The sequence below is a fragment of the Bacillus rossius genome, chromosome 14 (genome assembly GCF_032445375.1).
Source record: "Bacillus rossius redtenbacheri isolate Brsri chromosome 14, Brsri_v3, whole genome shotgun sequence".
NCBI classification, from domain to species: domain Eukaryota; kingdom Metazoa; phylum Arthropoda; class Insecta; order Phasmatodea; family Bacillidae; genus Bacillus; species Bacillus rossius.
The window spans coordinates 10966079-10988241 of NC_086341.1; the positions used below are offsets into that span (position 1 = coordinate 10966079).

Genomic DNA, 22163 nt, shown 5'->3' on the forward strand with positions numbered 1-22163 from the left:
CTACTTCTACCAAAATGAGCATAAAAATGGCACAATGCGTGGTGCGGTAAGCATTTTTTTTGTTTGAAAAATGTGTCAACATTATTAATGTAAAAACATGTTATAAGAAGAGATGCAAGATCAGATGTAATATTAATTTTCTCCTATACATTTACTTAGTACAATTTTGGTACAAAATTCATGATAAATTAAATTTTGGTACAAAATTCATTATAAATTATAAATTAATTACATTAAATGAATTTACCACATTAATAGGTATGATTTTGTAATTTGAGATTTTTCTCTTAAAAATAATGATAGTTTTATTGTTTGTAGCTATATATCAGTGCTAAATGGTTTGTTGTATGTTGTATTGACATGCTGTGTGGTGTTAATTTGGTTTGATCGCAGTTCTCTAGCGGTGACCGATGCCTAGTACGTGTGACGGTGTGATTGCAGACGAGGAGCCTCCGCCACCGGGTATGGAGGGAGACCAGAGTGACGAAGACGACACTGTTCTGGCCAAGCTGAAGGTCGCTGAAGTCAAGCAAGACAGCAAGAAGAGGAAAAGGTCGGAGAGCGCCGAGCCGGAGCCGGACCCGGAGCCGGAACCGGAAGCGGAAGAAATCAAGTCGGATGTCGAGATGGAGGACATTGTGAGTACTTCCAGGAGTCGTCCCCTGCTACCACGGCAACTAGGGAGTCCGTTCTCGCGTGCAGAGGAGGCTAGATCGTCGAGACTTCGAGCCCAAGCTCCTTCGCTATTTACGATCTCTGGTTCAGAGCCAGTGGAAACTTGAATACACAGTATCTTTTTGTGTTATAAACCGTTGTGTTCATTTAGGCACAATCACCCTCACATGTTTAAATCTTTTTTTTTTAACTTGAGTACCTAGTAACTTTTTTTCTGTAGTTTAGTCGCAAGTCCTTTGCTTGGGGACATCATCCCATCAATAAATTTCAAAAAGTGAGTTCGACAGTTGGTCATGTAGTTGTACTGTGTTTCTGAAGGAATTTTTTTAAAAGTTATTTTACTATCTTAATGTGGATCTTCAGTGTCCGTGAACGCAGATGTGTCTTTCTTATGGCTAGGGTTGTCCTACTATCAGCATTTTTATTATTGTTAACTTAAAAAAGTGATGTAATGAAAGCTAATATAGTGGAACCTTGTTTTTACATATTTCAAGGGACCAAGACGAAAATATTTTTGTTGTCTCATTGTGATGGAAAACCTCGTACAATGAACTCCTTTATAACAAAATTCTTAGTTATAACGAAGCAGCTGTTAGTTCCCGCCAAAACGCTATGGTAAACTTATGTATTTGTACTTGTAAATAACAGCGAAGGAAAAATGAAAAATCGTCAAAATGTTTTTGTGAAATTGACATTTTTTTCTTCCATTTGCTTTGTAAATATATTATGTTTCAGCAAATAAACAAATATTCCTGCCATCTTACAATTTATTGACAATAGAACTATTCACGTACTGAAACGTACTTTGTACAATATCTTTTACCGTGTACCGTAACTGAAAATTCTGTATGCTGTTGATATGGAAGGCAAAAAGGTTCATGTAGCCAAAATATTTAGTGCAGCTTACACAGTTGTGACTTGAGGCAAAGTAAAGTATTTCTCCATTTGATAAACCTGCTAAGATTTTGCTTCGATTTTACTCAACTGACTTTGCAGCAGTCTTTAACATCCTAAATTCAACTCTATTAACTATACAGCAATTTATTTTTATAGTAAATATCAATTGTTAGGATTGAATTAACCTTGTTATAAAGAAACCTCACTATAACAAACATACTCAAAAGCTGTCCCTTCAAGTTTGTTATACCGAGGTTCTACTGTATAAGTAAAACTTCAGAGATGCTCACGTTTTTATACTTTAATTAGAACTCCAAATCTGAATTGCAGAAAAGAATAAATTCATCCAATATTGCAGTTCTTCACAATTTTTTTAAAGTTGATCATGAAATTTCCAGTTCATGAGTAAGAGATGTGAATGTTCAAGCATCTCAGAATTTTTACTTTTTATGGTGAGATGTTCTTACACAATTCATTTTTGGAGTAGTGCATAATGTGTTAACATTCAATTAATTTTAGATTTTCATCTAAATAATTATATTATACGAATGCAACTACTATTCACTTTCAACTTTTAATCTTCCGTTTAAACTTTTCTCATGGTTGGCTTTTAAGTGCAGCGCTGTGCAGTGTAAGTTGCAGTGATTTAGCATAAAGTGGTAGAGTAATGCATTAATTCATTAATACGACAGTGAAAGTGACGGTTCAAGTAATAAACAAATGTTAGTCACTGTAATTTGTGAATCCTGGGTAAGTAAAGGTGAGGAGGTTATGCTGTATGTTTTTTTAGTCTGACAAGGAGGACTCCAGTTTGAAGCTGGACAAGGAGAATGAGGAAGACCCGAAGAAAGCGGAAGGGGAGGGGGACGCGAAGGCGGAGGACAAGCCGAGCGTGCCGGAGGAGCCCAAACCGCGACCGCTTCACAGGACGGTGTCCATCTTCTTGAGGACTCTGGCTCCGTCGATCACCAAGCAGGAGGTCGAAGCTGTAAGTGTCCTCCGGTGTTTGTGTGCTGTCATCACACTCAGAATATTTTATACAAGAAAGTTTATTCTTTGTAACCTCTTATTTTCTATCCAAATATCTCATCATATTTTGCAAAATTGACTTGGTAAGATTATTAGCTGCGTTTACAATCGTACTTTTCGTGAATCCCTGATAATACACTATTCAAAAAACATTTTACATTGCCCAGTTATCTTGCAAACATGATACAGTCTTTAGAAAATCATACTTAGGATAATTTTCTGCATCGTAAGTTAAAAAAAATTAAGAACCTGACATATTGCTATTACCGTATAAATCTGAATAGAGGCCAAGGTGTTTATTCACAAAAAAATGCTCATGGAAACTGGGGTCACCGTGAAATTGCGGCCCAAGGAAAACGTTATGTAGACTTAAAACAAAACAAAATCACAATGTGGTATATATACCGTATTTACTCGCGTAAAGGCCCCGCCCGCGTATAAGCCCCCCTCCTTGTTTTGTAAACATTTTTGAGAAAAAATTTAAAAACGTGTTTTTCTGGGTTTATCTGAGGGCAGGGCAGCTTGGCATGCATCAAACAACAAGCCATGTATTGTGAGCGGCGGGAGGTGATTTTGTAAGCGGCAGTGATACAGAAACTGGTATTATAGTTTGTCCGTTCTCAGTAGGACCGTCGTGAGGCGTACCAGACGTAAGCAGTTAGTCCTATCTCAAACGACATAAAGATAAAGAAAGCTGGACTCGTGCCGCTGTGTTGATGTGCAGTGTTGACGGAGTAGAAGAGGGAAGAAGAGGGGAAGTGAAGGAGGAAGGGAAGTGGGTGGAGCAGGTACATACACTCCTTTGTCTGGTTGGCTGGCTAGCTGGCAGGAGGGAGGTTAAGCCATGCCTCTGCCTCTCTCCCCCCCCTCCGGACTAGCTGCCTCTGCCTCTCTCCCCCCTGTCATAGCGCTGCCTCTCCCCCCTTCGGAGTCGTTGCCTCTCTCTCCATCCTGCCGCGTCGATGCCTCTCCCGCCCACCCTCATTCGAACAAAGACGCACGACTTAAAAAGAAAAATCTATTTTTTCCTCCAAATTCGCGTATAGGCCCCCTCCCCTTTTTTGGAGTCAAAATTTGGGGAAAAAAGGGGGGCCTTTACGCGAGTAAATACGGTACTTGACTGTTCACAAAACAGTGTTAAAATTATTTCTTACATACCTTTACCTTGTATCTTGATGACCTTTATTTAATATATTGCAGTAATATAAATTTCTTTATGCAGGGTAACCAATCTTCAAAGAGAATATGTTTCAGGTTGTGTTCCATTGCATACAACTGCCTGCAAGTTTTAAAAAACAAGTACAGTGGAACCTCGATGCATGGATCCCGCATCTATTATTTTTCCGTATCAATCGTTTGTTTATTCTGGTCCCTTCAATAAGCCCACATAAACAACGTTAAATAATCCCGTTTGTGTCGTTTTTGAATGTTCGTTTTTCCCGTATTGATCGTTCAAAATGTTGGAATGCGCCCTTTGTTTTTCTTATATTGATCGTTTAACAACTCAAGATGGCGGCTAATGTACTTCTACAATCGATAGTTGCACTTTTACCTCTTTGCTCGGGCAATCTTTTTGTCTTGTTGGCAACACTACGCACGTTTTTTTATGTATCGCGTCATCTTTGGTCTAATTCATTTCTGTTTTGTTTAATGTATTATCTGTAAACATTTTTTGGCACGTGGTCACGTGAAAATACGGTGCATTTGAAAGTATTCAGCAGCTACATAAAATATATTTTAACGTTTTTATTGTGACCCTGGTCATGGCCCGACCGAAAAAAGTAAGAACACTAGACGAGAGGTTAAAGATCGTCGAAGAAGTGGAGAAGAATCCTGGCGAGAAGAGAGTGGATGTTGCTAAACGTCTCGGAATTCCACCTTCTACACTAAATTCGGTCTTCAACAAACGTGAAGAAATACGTGCGCAGGTCAGCAAATACGGCCTATCAAGTAAAAAAAGAAAGACTGGTAGGGAATCTAATTTCCGTGAAGTTGAAGATGTACTGTTTAAGTGGTACCAGCAAGCAAGGGCTTCGCATATTCCAGTTGATGGAACAATAATAAAAGAGAAAGCGATGCAAATCGCACTGCGATTAGGCATCGAAAATTTTTCAGCATCAAATGGATGGTCTACAAGGTTTAAGGAACGTCATGGCCTAGTCTCCAAGAAGGTCTGCGGGGAAAGTGCATCAGTAGATGAACAGGTCACTGGTCGTTGGTTTGACGATCTTCCGAAGATCCTTGAAGGTTATGAACCTCGCGATATATATAACGCTGACGAAACAGGCCTGTTCTATAACTGTTTGCCAGAGAGAACACTTGCAGTGAAAGGAGAAAATTGTTATGGGGGTAAGCATTCTAAAGACAGACTAACAGTGTTGTTGTGTACCAACAGTGACGGTTCCGATAAGTTACAGCCAGTTGTAATTGGGAAATCAAAAAATCCTAGGTGTTTTAAGAATGTGAAAATGCTTCCAGTTAAGTATGAATCAAATAAAAGTGCATGGATGACTGCAGATATATTCACTTCATTTTTGAGGGCTTTGGATTGTAAAATGGGTTCTCGTTGCAGGAAGATTCTGCTCTTTATTGATAACTGTGCTGCACATCCACTAGACGTTAGTTTTTTGAGAAATGTGAAAGTTGTCTTCTACCCTCCAAATTGCACCAGTATTTGCCAGCCACTGGACATGGGTGTTATAAAATGTTTTAAACACCATTATAGGAGAATGCTAGTCCAGAAAGTTGTGTGCCTGCTGGACATGGCCACTGAAGGCAGCACTGTGGGACTCAAGTTGAATGTGCTGCAAGCTATCCACTATATTGCTGCAGCATGGAAGAAGGTGACCCCCACAACTATCACAAACTGCTTTGCCAAGTGTGGTGTTGCATGTGGTGCTATAGCTTCTTCAAGTGATGTTCAGGAAGAAAATGGTGAAGATTTTCATGGTGATTTCGAGAAACTGGACACACAGAATGTTGGCTTCGACACATATGCAAGAATTGATGAAGAAGTTGCTACATGTGGTCCTATTCAAAGTGTAGAGGCCTTGTGTGACTCAGCTCAAGCTCTCCAGGACAGCAGCAGTGAGGACTCTGACACTGAACCAACACAGACTGAGGTGGTCCCGTCATTTGCTCAAGCACATGCAGCTTTCGAAACAGTGAAAGCATTCTGCTATTCTTGCAAAGTTAGTGACACAGATCAGGACACTATTTTGCGAATGGAATCAGTGATGTTTCATTTGAAAAAAAATACCTACACCAAACAAACCTCAATAAAGGATTTTTTAAAGAAACATTAATACATATCTATACACTATTTGCAGTGCATAACATTTTTCTGTGAATGTGCATTTTTTAGGTGGTGACTTTCTGGGCTAGGATTAGTACTATGTAATATTTTTGTGCTTTAATATTATGTACATAGCTACATACATACATTTGAGGTATGTAAAGTAAACTGTAACAAATATTATGGAACTTGCAAGACGTACACATAATGTGAAATTTCAGAAATTCTTAATTTTTTTTAAATCTGTTGTTACTATTTTGTTTTGTTCAATTTGTGAATTGTGTTAATTGATGTACATATGTATTTTGAAATTAGTGATCTGCTTAATTTAAAGTAAAACTGATTTAACAAATGATTACTATTATTTAAATTTTTTATAATGATTTTATGTACAATAAGCTTGGAAACCATTGCTTATGCATACATTTACCGAGGTCTGTAAACAAATCCCACATCTATTGTTTTCCTGCATGCATTGTTTTTTTCTGCTGGTCCTTTGAAAAACGATGGATAGAGGTTTCACTGTACCTACAGTGTTTGTTTATGGTAGCCAAAGGAATGCCATATGAGTTTTATTTCTCATGTTGGTGTGCTTGTTTACACTCCAAAATATTTTCCTTGTGGCATTAACCTCAGTCGTATGTTAGACAATTTGCGCAGAAACATAATTTTATGTTTTAGTTTTCTGTAGACCTTACAATGTTCTATCTGTTATTTGTGATTGTTTTTCTGTAGTGTATTTCACGCAAAGTAGAACTATTAAAAATTAATTTTACCGTGTAGTTATGGTTAAGTAATTGTTAACGAACTTGATGTAAGTGTGTAACTGGAAATGAACCTGTCCCTGGCAGATGTGCAAGAGGTACCCCGGGTACATGCGCGTGGCAATAGCGGATCCGCAGCCTGAGAGGAAGTGGTTTCGAAGAGGATGGGTCACCTTTGAGAGGCACGTCAACATCAAGGAGATCTGCTGGAACCTCAACAACATACGGGTATGATTCCACCTTCTCTTGCTGTTGTGTTAAGTTTGCTCTAAAGTGTTGTGTGTGTTTTTTGTTGTTTCGTGTTGTGTTTTTTTTTCTGTTATTTTTTTTAATGTGTGTTTTTTTGTTGGTGTTGTTTTGTTTTTCGTATGGTTTTGTGTGTTTGAATGTTTTTGTGTTTTTCTGATATGTAAACATTTTAGTTCTCTGTATGCTGTATTTGTTAGGAATATTTTCGTGAATAAAACGGAAGTCGTATAGAATGGAAATGTGTAACCACAGTGCTGCCATCTGTGGTGGATGGTGTGTATCAAAGTTCATACAGACAAGGGAAACGTAGTTAGTGTTAACTGTTTAGTGAATTTTTGACAAATTGGCCATATTGTAATAAAAAAAATTTTTGTTGAAAATCAGGTACTTAGACGTTGTTTAGTATTATTCCAAGTTGTTTTCGGTTTTATCATTTAAATTTTATAGATAAACCTTTCTTTCAGCAAATCGAATGATTCAATAGTCGACGTAACTGGTCCAACAGCGAATTCTAGCAGCGGGTGTAGAAACGTCATCTCTTTGGCATCCAGAAATGTAGTTGTAAACAGAATTTTGTATATTTATCACTTTTGGCATTATTTTAAATTACCATATTTACCCACAGAAGAATCTCCCCTGCTATGGGTCGCAAATAAAATTTTGGCCATAAAAATACAAATTTTGCTGTAAGGGTCGCCTTCAAGTATGAGTCGCACCATATATCTGTTACAGTAGAATCTGAGTGAAGTCTTTGTTCCGTGTGTCAGCCGAATGGTGCGTAAGAAATAGAAGGGAGTGAGTCAAGCCCACTTTTCTCCGCCTCTCCCTTACCGCTGTACGACTCTTCATAATAACAAAAGACAATCATATATCTCTTCCTGGCTGTATAAAGTGACAAGTGTTATTCTTCAGGTTAACCTTCTACTTGAGATTCGATAATTTCATTCAGAAAGAAAATTTGGAATTGGAATATAAATCTGAATGAAATTTGGAATTGAAGAAATGTGTAATTGACCGATCTCTATTCATTAATAATAGGCACTGAAATAGACTACAGAATCTTAGATTTATTAATTTTTCCACAGCATCCTCATGTAATGTAATACAAAGCCATATTTACAGCAATGCATTTTCACTTTTCTCTTCTTCAAATCATTGTGATGAAAAAAATATTTGACGTGACGATCACTGACGACTAAGTAGCCTACTTTCATAAGAAGAGTAAAACAATGTATGAAAGTTTACAGCAATTGTAAAAAAAAAATTTTTGTGGGTTATTTACATTAATTTTTTTTGTTATATAGTGATTTTTTATTAAATATTCACTGTTGTCTGTATTAAATAAAAAAAATTATTTATTCATGAATAAAAAAAATATTGAATTTGCAGAGCGTAGTAGAAGTGTTGAGACGGCATGGTAATCGGCAGAAGCGTAGTTACTGGACTACATACATATTTTACTGGTATACATACATATTTTTATATGTAATAAATAATCTGATATATTTTTAAATTTTCAAACTTAAAAAATTTTACTATACCTTTTTTGTCTTAAATTTTTACACGTTTCTATAATGGTTCCATATCAATGGCTTAGAATGAAAACCTTGTATCTCATAAAATGCAAATTTTACAGCAGAGACAAAAAACCGTTTCTTTCGCCCCCCTACTGATATACGTGGTTTCTTTTTTTCCCCCGATAGAAAGCAGTAGGATGCACATTTTATTTCTTTCAGCCAAACATTTTGTGAGATACTAGGTAATCCAGGCGAAAACATAAAAAAACGTATTTTCGTCCAAAAATTGAGATACGTTACGAGGTTTTCATTCTATGCCATCGATATGTTTCTTACTTTTTTTTAATTTTACTGCGGTGCTGAGATAAGTTTGGTCCGTGCAGCTGCGCGACTGCGAGCTGGGCGCCATCGTGAACCGAGACCTGAGCCGGCGGATACGCACGGTGAACGGCATCACCGTCCACAAGCAGGTGGTGCGCCACGACATCAAGCTGTCGGCCCGCATCGTGCACAACCTGGACAGCAGGAGCGCCCTGTGGTGCGATGGCGACAGCCCGGCGGAGCCCCCGCCCCGCCCCGAGGACACCTCCGTGCCGGTGGGTCCCAGCTGTCCGTCCGCACTCGACACTTCTGAACCAGTTTTCATTTCATTATAAATTTATAATTAAGTACAAGTGTTGAAAGTCAGCTAATCGTGTACAAAATAAAAATCAAGCTAGATGTTTAGCATTATCATTTACAATAAATAATTATTATTTTTAAGTACAAGATGTTAACCAATACTAACCAATAATGATTGATGTGCTAATTGGTAAAGTTTGGTAGTTAATGCTTTGATTTTATGGAAATATCTTGCATTATTTTATAATCATACATAAAAAAAATCATTTTTTTTTGATAGGTTGCTTTATAAAACAGATCAGCAGAAAATTATGGTTATTAAAAAAAAATATAAAGAGGGAAGTGGGTCTCGTACACAAAAAAATTTTTTATCAGACAAAACGTTATTTGTATGACGTGAGGATTGGTTGAGAAACTTTGTTTTATTCTCTGCAACGTTATATACATACATATTTTTATATGTAATAAATTAATCTGATATTATGTTTTTAAAATTTTCATACTTAAAAAAAAATTATCATACCTTTTTTTTTTCTTAATTTTTTTTACACCTTTCTGTAATGGTTCCGTGTGTTTCTTACTTTTTTTTAATGTTACTGTTTTTTGGTTCAATTTTTCTTGGTCTCCTATGAAGTGTGAAATAAATATTTTTTTCAGTCTGTATGTTGCAGTTTGATTGTAGAAATATTTTATACTCAGGAATATTTGGGTGTTTTGGTTGAAAATGTTGGGTCTGAACGGAAAGGGAAACGGCATGTGTGTGTGTGCGTGCGTGCGGTGCCGCAGTCGTTCGGGCTGGTGTCGAGGAACCCGGTGCTGAGGAACATCACGGACTACCTGATCGAGGAGGCGTCCGCGGAGGAGGACGAGCTGCTGGGGCAGGCGGGCGAGCGCGAGGACGGCCAGCTGGCCGACGACACGGGCGCCCTCGAGCGCGACGACGCCCTCATCAAGGTAGCCTGGGTCGACAACCAGTGGTCTGCAGTGGTCTGCGAGCACAGGGGGAAAATAATAGGAACATCCACTCTCTCTCTCTCTCTCTCTCTATATATATATATATATATATATATATATATATATTTATATAAAGTTTAAAGGTTTTGGAGGTGGAGGGGGTGGATAAATTTCTGTATTGTTACTTGCAAGTTCAATACTTATAGGCGAATGGACGTCAGTAGCTTACATAAACTTGTAGTATTGATCTAAAAATTGCTTAAATTTTGCTGACTGACCATTTATTTAGAGGTGCTTACATTGAGCAACATCCTGTGACCATTTTGGTGTGCAGGGTCAAGGAAACTTGACGATTCAGGACTGGAAAACATGAGCATTGACTTATTTGCAGCAATGCTGCCGACATTTCCCTCTTGAGTCAAAACCCTGTGTCATTTTGGACACCAGTGACCAGACACCACGATCACGTGTTCACCGGTCAGCGGATCATAACTTCAGCCTATGCAGATAAATTTGAACTTCAGCCTATGCAGATAAATTTGCTTACCTAATATGACCGAAAGCCTAGACTGCTACTGCTAAAGTGTATTCAAACTGGTCTGAAAATGTAAATATTTTAAACTGAAAAGAAAAAAGTATTAACAGCAGTAGAGAACCTTTTCATAACAGTATATAAGTTTTAATTTATCACTTTTATTATTTTGATTTTTGAAGTAATTTTCAGTCAAATGTTTAACATAATAGTTTTCTGGTATCCCTCGCTGAATAACCTATAAAAGTGCTTACAGCATAACGTAATCTTTATTATTCTGCCATATTGATAAAATAAAAATGTATGTTTTTTATCCAGTCTTTTTTTTTTGCAGCACTTGGATTGAAAATGGAGTATGATTGTAGTATGTTTGTTGTGAACATAATTATAAATTATCTTAAAAGATTTTTGTAAAGTAAATAGCATTCTTGGTGCTGGTGCTGAATCAGTTATTTTTTTGAACACACTTCATCATTGTAACAAGAGTACCGTATTTACTCGCATAATGTCTGCAGTAATTAGGCTACATTTTTGACAAAAAAATGGGGTGCGGACATTATGAGGTGAAGTCCGAAAAAAAAATTTTTTCCTCAAAATTGTACGTTTTGTGTAGAGTAAAAAAATTTGTTCTCTCATAATTAGTTTACTAGCAGAGCGCTGGTGACTGGCGACACTCCGCAGCGGACGTGAGAAATGTAACAGGTGTCAAGATAATTGGGTGCCGGTGATTAGTGGAAGATGCCACTCATTTTTTTTTCTTCTCTCACTCGCGTGTGCGCTCCTACGTTCAGAAGCCGCAGCCAGCCTACACAAAATAAACTCTTTGCGTGAAAAGATATTTTTTTAATCTTTCATTGAGATGGCCAATGACGGCACGGGGCAGATGTTTAATGTCTGCATTAGCCGGGGCCGGCGAGCCTCCCTCCCTGTCCCTTGTCTATTGTGTGTATAAAAAAACTGCTCATGTACCCCCACCACTTCTCCGCTACCTCCCCTACTTTGTGACGTAGTGTGAGTTGATGTGTACTGGCTTGTGCTATATATAGCCTATCCCCTTGCAACTCGCGTGACGTCGCAGGCAGCTGCGCAGTGGAATGCGAGTTTCTGAGTCCGGACGGTTTCACCACGCTACAAAACCCTCTCAGCGACCGCTCCGGAGAAATGAACAACTCAAAGTCAAAGCATTGTTGACAGCGTCGGTAATTTTCCATCCCGTTACTGTGCCTTACAGGGGTGGCCAAGGTTGCTTTGTCTGGTGCTGACTTTATGCGGATTTAAAAAAATTCCATTTCAAGTATTTAAAAAGAAAGGTGCGGACATTATGCGATTAAATACGGTAAACTATTAATCATATTAATATTTCCAGAAAAAATATTTTAATTATTTAAATAGAAATACGCATCTTGAAAATATCAAGCAGTAAATATTTTATTTAAGCTTAAACTGTTAATGATGATTTATTTAACATGATGCGAGAGGAATAGCATCACGAGAGTAAAATGTCAGCAGTTTTTTTATTTATTTCTTTGATGCGCCATCTCGGCCACGATTGATTGAAATTAGTGCTGTGTTTCAGAGATCGGAAACAAATTCTCACCTTTCAAGAAGTAAAGTTTTTTATTTCACTAGAGCATAATCTTATTTTATTTTTTATTTTCCAGTCACAAATATGACTTTCTGCGACAAAGTACTTTCTTAACGCAGCACGATTTTCAATTTCCTCAGTTTCTTTATTCATTTAAGGTTTTTTTTTAGCAACCAGAAATTATCACTGCGCTACATGCAGTACAGTGCTAGCCAAGAGAAACACATTTTTAACACAATTCAAATTAATTTTCGGCAGGTTTCTTTTATTTTTAACACAAATTTTCCCTGGTTTCTCGAGAAGGGGTCTTAATAGAGTGGTGGTCATTACGAATGGGCTCTTAACCCATTGTTTTGTAGTGGTATTTCTATGATACCACCTTGAAAACATGTTACTATTCGCAATGTTTCAGTGGTATTGCCGAAATACCTCGCGTGAGTAAGCCTTGTGCTGCTATCTGGCGATCCTAACAAGAACAAGCAACATTGGCAGCGTTAATTTTTCCTTCCGCCACGTCTGCTAAAAGTTACACGATAGATTCTAATTTATTTAAATATATTTCTGTGTGCCTCAACAGGGTTAACACTTTGCGCACTATGCCCGAGCACGACTCGGGTTTACATGAAGCACTGAGCACACTACGCCCGAGCGCCGCTCGTTTTTCATTTCACAATGCATTTCAGCGGGAATTATACACTACCGAACGAGCAGTGCTCGTCTCTCGTATACATCCAACTTCCACGAAGTTACGAAAAAATCTGCTAGATGGTGTTTATTGCCAGGTAATGGAGATGACCACATTTTTCTGACTGCGCCACTCGAGGGGATTCCCTGCTCGAGTGTTTATTCTTGCGACGCACAGTTGTTTGAAATGGCGCGTCGGAAGCGCTTGTCAGATTATGACGAGATTACTTGGAATTCGGGCTCAGAATTAGAAGAAAGTGACAGTGATTCGGAAAAATATGATGATTCAGAGTATTTACCGGACACAGGTAAGTGGCTGTTGAAATTTTACTGTAAAGTTTTACTATTACACTTCATTCCGTATTTTTCGGCATATAAAGTACTGTTGAGTACAAATGTTGTAATGTTTGTGAGATAGATTGTGTTTCTTATCGCGTAGATATTTATGGGAAGGCTAAAAGACTGGCACTTCCTGCTATTATTCGGCTTCATACGAATTGGTTAGCCGCTCAGAATGTTTTCCTAGTCACGTCGCGTCGGTGTGTAGCATTGAAACCGGCTGCGCGCTTATCTCTTCGCCACGTATGTGGCTTCTTTTATCACGCTACCACTGATCGCATCCGGGCAATTTTTATTATTTCTGTAGGAAAAGTAATATGGGGAAAACGTAATGTTATATTTTTCTTTGTTTATTGTTATACATACTTTTTTATTGGCTCTTTATATAATATTACCGAGCAGTGCTGTATAAACGTACTGACTGATTTTTTTAGGTTGAATGTAAAAAATAACATTCGAATTGGGTGTTTCAATATTGAAATTTGCCCCTAGTAAAAACACTAGCTAAAGTAATAATTGTTTCTTATATTATTCAACAACTTTAGCGGAATATTTCATATTTCTACAGTGAATTGCTGCTCTAAACAAGAACCTTAGATGCAGATTTTGAAATGAATAATCTTATACATTGAAAAATTATTTATTTACAAAAAAATATATGTTTATATTGCTTTTAGGTGATGACAGCAATGATGACGATATTTCTGACACTTCAGTCGATGAAATATCACATGACACGCCTTCCACTTCCGCTAAAAAAAGACCGTCACAGCCAAGCAGTAAAAAAAAACCTCCGCTCAGCCAAGGCATGATTTTGATTGGCGTGAAGATGATAATCAACCAACGCTGCCAGTATTTGAGGAAAACTGTGGTGTCTTAGCTGATCTCACTAGTGACTGTACAGTGTTGGAATGTTTCTCTCTTTTCTTTGATGACAATTTGTTCAAACTCATAAAGAAAGAGACAAATCGTTATGCTGCAACTACAATTGGTGCACTCAAACGTCAGCAAAAATTGAAACCACATTCAATGTGGAATAAGTGGGTTCCTGTGAAGCTTCACGAAATAAAGTGTTTTTTCGCGATTGTTTTTCACATGTGTTTGTTGAAAAAGCTGAACATAAGTGATTACTGGAGCACCGACCCGGTCCTTCACTCATCTTTTGCAGGCAAGCTCATGAGCAGAGACCGATTTCTTTCTATACTGAGTATGCTGCACCTGAACGACAACAACCAGTATGCTCCAAAAAATGACCCTAATCATGACCCTGTGTTCAAAATTAGGCCAATACTAGATTATTTCAACAAGCAAAGTAAAGCATCATTGTCTCCAGACAAAGAACTTAACAGTTGATGAGGGGATGTGTCCATTTCGAGGAAGGATTGGATTCAGAGTGTACATAAAAAATAAACCACATAAATATGGACTGAAACTGTACATACTGGCTGAAGCAAAATCTGGTTATGTCTTGAACACAGAGCTGTATTCTGGAGCAGCTGCAGGACACAGCAATGCGGTTGAGCCTCTCATTTACAGATTGTGTAATAATTATTTGGGAAAGGGATATGTTATATACATGGACAGATTTTACACGAGTCCTTCTCTCTTGAGGAAGCTCCAGCACGATGATACTTTGGGTGTTGGGACCGTAATGAAGAACAGGAAAGGACTATGTAAGCAGTTAGTGAACACACCCTTGAAGAAAGGAGAGTTTTCTTTTCGACGTTCTGAAGAACTCTTTTTTCTGAAGTGGAAGGATACACGTGATGTATTCATGTTATCTTCATTACACAAGAATGGTGCCACTGTACTTCAAACCAAAGCAAAAGGAGGTCATGTGATGAAAGCAAAGCCAAACGTTGTAGTTGACTACAATCTCTATAAATGTGGGGTGGATCGTGGAGATCAGCTGCAGGGTTATTACCCATTTGCACGACGCACTCTAAAATGGTGGAAGAAACTATTTTTTCACTACCTCATCATGTCAGCGGCCAATGCTTATCTTGTTTACAAAAGACTACAGGCACAGAACAGTCGCTTACATTTTGCTGACTTTATAAGGACCGTAGCAAGTTCTCTAGCAGATTGTGCTACAGTGGAGAGAGAGAGTTCATTGCCAGGGCCTTCTTGTGCATCAAGACTCACCTCAAAGCACTTTCCTTCAAAGATTCCTGCAACGTTGAAGAAGGAACGGCCTACTAGAGTGTGCAAGGTGTGTGCCGACACAAGCAAGAAAAACACAGGCAAAAAAGTACGGAAAGAAACAAGATGGATGTGCTCATCTTGCAGTGTAGCATTATGCCTTCCTGAGTGTTTCAGGAAATATCACTCCTCAAGATACTATTCTGTGTAAAAGATGTTGCATCCAACAGAAAATAATATTTTCCTAAGTAAAATAACAGGTATCTAATGAACCAAAATTTTCATTACTGTAATGTTGTTTTCATAAATGTTCATATTATTGATAATTTGCTACATTATTATTTATTTTATTATGTATAATCACTACTGAAATGTGGAAATTTGCTATACAATACCGGTAATTGAAAAGTAATGTCACAACTGAAATTCGCAACTTCATTTTTTTTTTTTTTTACTAGAATGAAATTTTTCATAACTGCTCATTGTATTGATGTTTTGATATTATTATTTTTATTTGGTATAATACGATTGAAATTCTGTAAATATACATTGTTGTTTTGAAAAACTTTGTACAAAAAATAATCGGCAACTTCTGTTTTCTTTAGTATGACATTTTGCAGAAATGTTCGTTGTATATTTGTATTATTTTGTACCATTATGCTATTTTCATTTTGATTATTTATTATAAAAGTACCGACATTTTCTAACATGTTATTACTATTTTGAAAACTTATTTCAAAATAGGATGAGTAATGTTAGTTATGTATCTTTATTACATGGAACCTAGTTTATCAACCATTGTTTTGATAATTTGATAATTTTTATTTTATAATTATAAAATTATTTTCTATAATAGCAATATAATTTTGTATGTTAGTTTTTCAATTTCGAGAGCTGCCAAGAAAATAAATAGTGTCCATAGATTTCTTTACTGTAATCACATTCACTTCATTGATTACCTATATTGCTAAATTGTGCTATTTTACTGTATTCTCAATTTTATATAATAGTGATGTATAAGTTTCTTTCTTATTAGCTATACAAGTGCTAATATGTTGTAAATATACTTCATAAATTTGAAAACTAATAAAAAATATATATACATAAACTTATATCATATTTTCAAATAATGCAACAACTGTTTCACCTATAAAACTTTTTTATTTTCTTGAAAACATGTTATTATTATAAAATTATTTTCAGTCATATATAAATTAAAACACTTTAAGTAAATATTTTTATGAAAAAGTAAACGTTTCAAAAAACAAAAAAACAATTATACAAATTATTTAAAGTACCACTAATTTTAAAAATAACATCACCAATTAACCTTAAAAGGTACAGTATACAGGCACTTTTGGATAAAATGCGGCTTCAGTGTGCTAAGTGTTAAAGATGGGGTTTCAACTCGCTGACCACACTGTCTCACGTGAACATGACCTTTGCTGCAGGTTCTGGACAGACTGCTCCTGTACCTGCGAGTCGTCCACTCGGTCGACTACTACTACCACTGCGAGTACCCCAACGAGGACGAGATGCCGAACAGATGCGGCATAATGCACATTCGCGCCACGCCTCCCTCGTCCAAGGTGAGTGCGTCGTGCCTCGATGTGACTTCACCCTACTACCAATATGATGATCACAAGAAAAATTTTATCTGGGAAAAAAGAAAAAGAAACTTAAAATTATTTTTTTTTAAAATTTCCTGAATGTAAAATATTTAATAATTAACAATTTAAAATGTACTTAAGTAAATTAACCTAACCAACCATTCTTACTATTTTATAGTATTTTTAATGTAGCTAACCTAACCACAATGGTCAACTATTTTTAAGTATCAAAATGCCTTCTTAGAGAATGATTGGAAAAAAAAAATGTCAGGAAGTAAAATAAAGTATTTTATAATCTTTAATTTTTGTTATGGAAAGGAGGTGAAAACTCTTGGAATTGTTGAAGGAAATCCATCTTAGTGTGGTGATAAAATACCTTTTATTTATATACTTAACCTGTAAATGTCTGATATTACTATGAATTGCTAATTAAAATAATGTACTTTATACAGAATATAAATACAGACTTAATGTTCATTATTTTATTTAGATATGCTTCACACACACTTACCCAATAATTATGCATATGTCAGACAGTATGAGGCCTTTGCAAACATCAGGTATTTTAGTTCGAATCAAATTTGAATATGAATAGCAAAATATATTCTCGAATACAAATTTTGAATTCTGGTAATAAGAATGAGATAATTAGAATCCCATTAAAACATTATTTCATCACACCACATAACAAAATGTGTACATACGTATTTACTTGGTAATACAATCTGCCGTATATACTCGTGTATAGCGCGCCCTTTTTTCCCCTCAAGTAAAGGAAAAAAATAAGGATGCGCGCTATACACGGAAAAAAAAGTGAGGAGGCGGGGACGCACAAGCAACAAGGCCTCTGTTTCACACACACACAGACTCACAACCTGGTCTCTCGCACACACACACACGCTCACAGCACACACACATGCACGTGCGCGCGCAAGCTCGCACATCATGGTCTCTTGTTTATTTTTAGACCTCCCCCCTTTACAGAAAGCCAGCTCAGAAGCTAGTAAAAAAAAGAGAGAGAATGTTGTCACCAGTTTCCCCCCCCCACCGTCCACTTTCTTCGCTTCCTCCATTCCTCGTCCCAGCAGCGACCAGTGAGTCATCTAGTTCTCCGCGCCAGCTTAGCAAAGTAGCGTGGCACGCCTCCCTCCCTTCCGCCCACGTACACAGCGCTTCATTATCTTCCGTCTACACAGCAGAGTTTAAGTATTTTCCTGATGCATCACCACACATCAATTTAAATAATCAGGTACCACAAAATGTTAGTAAAATTTATTTATAGGATAAAAAATTTCAATTTTTTTCTCTTTGGAATTTGTTGCAAAAATCGTGGTGCGCACTATACACGAGGGCGTGCTATACACGAGTAAATACGGTATATGTAAATTAGAAAATTTTTAGCATTCAAAATTTAAAGGTTTTTCAATTTTTGGATTATTTATATTTAAATAAAAAAAGTCATGTTACAACACTACATATCACATAATTTAATTTTTGTGGAGAAACACAAGATGCTTGAATTTTTGGGGAGTAGAGACACTTCTACAAGTCGGTGTGTTGCCAGCCGGTGAGAAAATTGTCTCACTGCAGACTTGTGTGGCAGGTACAGGTAAGTATTTTCTTGCCACCCAGTGTGTGTGCTTGGGTAAAAGATTTAGACTTTTCCCCCCCTTCCTAGTATGACCCCCTTTTTTTTTTGAACATGCAGGACAAGATAATTGCCTAGCTGTGACTGTTATGAGTGTGTGGGTCTGTATCTGGTGGTTCACTGTGTTATCCACCAGAAAAAACATCAAAGCTTGTTGGCTGTAGGAGTTTTTGCTGTGAGTATGTGACCAGATGTTTTGAACGAGATCCATGCAAGTTTCTAAATCTGATCTGAAAACTGTCAACTTTAACACCAATGTTGTTTGATTTTTTTGGACACATATTTATTAGGAGTGTGCGGGAATAGGTTTTTGTACTGCGGGAAATTTTCGGGAAAAATAAATTATTCCCGTGGGAAACGGGACGAGATCGGGAAAAATAAAATTAAAAGCAAATTTTTAATTCTAATATGAGAAGATGACCATTTAAAAGTTTCTTGCATAGTTAGTTGTTTTTTGCTGCTATTTCTTTTGTCTGCTTCACTTGCCTTTTTTTCAGCGGCGACTTCATATTTTTTAGCATCCTCAAATTCTTTTTTTATAGAGGGATGTTTATTGAGATGTCTTAGTAATCCAGACGTGCTACCATGCTCGCATCTCAAGAATTTTCCACACGAGATACACTTTGCCAGGGATTTACTGTCTGTCAGACATTCAAAATACTTCCAAACACCTTTAGGTTTACAAGTAACAGGCTGATCGGTTGCGACCTCCATTATTTGTAGGCTGCTAGTTTGTTTTAATATACAACGGCATCGAAAATAGGAACAGATACTTTGTACAAGCCTTTATAACGTAACGTTAGCCGACAAAGCCCGCCAAACTAAACAGTAAACAACTATTTTTTACTCCCAAAGCAAAATCATAGATGTTTAGATACTCGTGAGCAGTGTTGTAAAACTACGTGATTTCATATTTTTCAAAGTGCCAATACAGTTCTCTACATCGCCACTGCTATCAAGTAATGAGAACGGTTACGCTTCGTTATGTAACGCAAGTCTAGTATTTCTTATATCTTTGGCGAAAAGGTTGGATTGTGCATGTGTTTTGTTTGTGTCTAAGGACACACAGTGGTTTTAGGTTAAGTATTATATGATGACGGCAATAACGTTATATAACTGACTATTCACGTATCTTGCAAATTTGTACCCTTGAAGAAATATATTTATGAACGCATACAATCTTTAAGGTACTCCATGTACGTTTTTTATATTCCAATTAGATATGTGTAAACGATTATCATAATTCACTGCACACCACAGCTGTCGCTACAATCGGCATACGTTTAAAAGATGTTTTGCTTTTAAATAGTACGGAAACCCTTCAAAAATGTACGAATTCACAAAAAAATATTGTTGTAAAAACAGTTTGAATTGATAGAAAACATTTTCTTATGATTAGTAAACATTTGTAAATTTTTAAACAATATCCCGAAAAATTCGGGAGTAATAAAATTCCCGCCCGGCATTTCGGGAAGCGTATTTTCCCGACTTTTTTCCCGAAGCGTCGGGATCCCGCACACCCCTAATATTTATCCTTTTCAGTATGCTGATAGTTTTAATCTATTTTTAATGACCTAACAAACACTCTTCTCGGTAAAATACATTAGCTGATAATGTTGGTGTTTGTAATGGTTCCAAATTATTCTGTTAAATCCTCCGCTTCTGTATTAGTCTTCTCAAAATTTACCTAGATGAATGTAGTGGGGAAATTCTCCACATAAATAACTTTAAAATATTACGAAAATCCCGTAGAAATGTTTTACCTGCCGGACTAGGAAAAAACTCTGTGATTCAGAAAATTTCCTCGATTTTCGGGATCCCGCACAGCCCTATTCGTAAATGACAATTTTTTTTTCAAAATGTATCCGAAATCGAATTTTAATTATAAACTATTTGTTTTTGATATTCAAAAATTTGAATATTTGCACAGGCGTACAGAGTAGGGTATGTTAAGGTTGTATAATATCAGTGTTCTTTGAGAAAAAAATAATTTGCCATATATATTATTTTTTTTTACGCTTTCCTGAATTTTACATTTTCAGACACAGTGTAAAAAAGGTAATCTACTGTATTTCTATTATATCCTTTCTAATGAGAATTACAATGGTCGAGTGTAACAAACGCTCATCCCACCAAGGCAATTGGTGTTTGTTACCTAGCAGGTTCAAACCAAGATATTTCATGAGTGGGAAACGTGGCTGGCATTGCAGTGAGCTGGAAGGTTTTCTCAGGGTACTCCTGTTTCCCCACCCATGTCCTCATCACATCTAGCATCCCTAATGACCCTGATGTCATCTAGGTGTTAGGCCATAATTTGTTTATTATTTCTAATATCTTCTTGACATGGATTACTGCCCAGTGATGAAATATACAATATTCATGAATTATTTTGAATGCATTGATTAGTCTTTCTGAGGGCATTAAACATCCTAGCATGACCAAAAAAATTTTTAAATTTAGGTTTGTTGTCTGTCCTACGTTCTTACAGTTGGTAGAATAACACGTGAATAACAGTTTTATTATTGTGACTATGGGACTTTCTTGTTAACATGGGAGATTTGTTGTTACAAACATTGTGAGGTCACACTGGCCGGAAGTAAAGGAAAAAAAAAAAAAAGTATTAAGATGGCCAATCACCAATCAGTAGTCATGTATGTGCCCGTGGCCCTCAGGAATTTATGTGATTTGAACTGGACTACTCAACATTTTTTGTTCCTCCGGGCTGGATTATCATTTCATATGTGCAGAGTTGCACTGTTTTTTTTGTCTCGTATCGTCACTTGTGCTCGAGCGTGTACGTGTGAGAGAGTAACAATACTGTATCGGCATTAACCACGTGTCTTAACGTTCCCTGCCGGTCCGCTCGCTATCTCTAATGCTCTCGTCTCTGCCAGGCGTAAATTATGATTTTTATCGTGAAGTCCTGCTGCTTCTCTCTCGTCATCACCTAATTTATGTCTTGTGGTACGTTCTCTGCCGCCCCGGCTTGTAAAAAAAAAGGTAGCAAAGTTTTGCACTCCAAATAATTTGTGTTTACACTACTATTACATAAGTACATTCTAAAATATTTTGAAGCCCAACACATCAGATGGTGTTTTACTACATACTAATTATACAAACTATAAAATGGTGTATGCAAGGTTCTGTTGAATATAATAATAATAATAAAGATGAGCTATATTTAGACCAGTTTTGGGGATGTTGAAGGCTGGATATTCTTTATTTCTTTCAAGAAAATGGCAAAATAAGTCGGTTATTTAAAATATTTAGCCTGGAAAATTTTCCTACATTTTTGTGAGATCACCCTGTTGATGAATAAATTTTTGAATATATAATTGCCCAGTGATGAAATTTTGCTGTATACATGAAATACCTTGAATGAATTGATTAGTCTTCCTGAGGGCAAGAATGTTTTTTTTTTTTTTTTTAAATAAACGGTTCGAAGGTTTTCATCACGTATATCCTTGTAAAAAAAAAAAATAGGATTCTAATACCAATACCGTATCTGGTTGTTGAGGATTGTCTGATGTTAAGCTCACAGGACGGATAAACATTAACGGATTAACATTTACTACGGAAGGTATAGGGATCTTCACTTACATGCAGATAGTTAATATACAAA

The 22163-nt window shown here is 36.7% G+C and overlaps 1 protein-coding gene across 6 annotated transcripts in view; it reads left to right on the forward strand.

Annotated features, from left to right (window-relative positions):
- The window catches only part of LOC134539142 (serrate RNA effector molecule homolog), a 55454-nt gene that overhangs the window by 26162 nt on the left and 7129 nt on the right, over positions 1-22163 (forward strand). For all 6 annotated transcript variants that reach the window (XM_063380893.1, XM_063380897.1, XM_063380894.1 and 3 more), the window contains 6 exons: positions 442-638; positions 2363-2560; positions 6748-6888; positions 8810-9022; positions 9834-10001; positions 16735-16872. In XM_063380893.1, the coding sequence (XP_063236963.1) occupies positions 442-638; positions 2363-2560; positions 6748-6888; positions 8810-9022; positions 9834-10001; positions 16735-16872 (1055 nt within the window). The remainder of the gene's footprint in view (positions 1-441; positions 639-2362; positions 2561-6747; positions 6889-8809; positions 9023-9833; positions 10002-16734; positions 16873-22163) is intronic.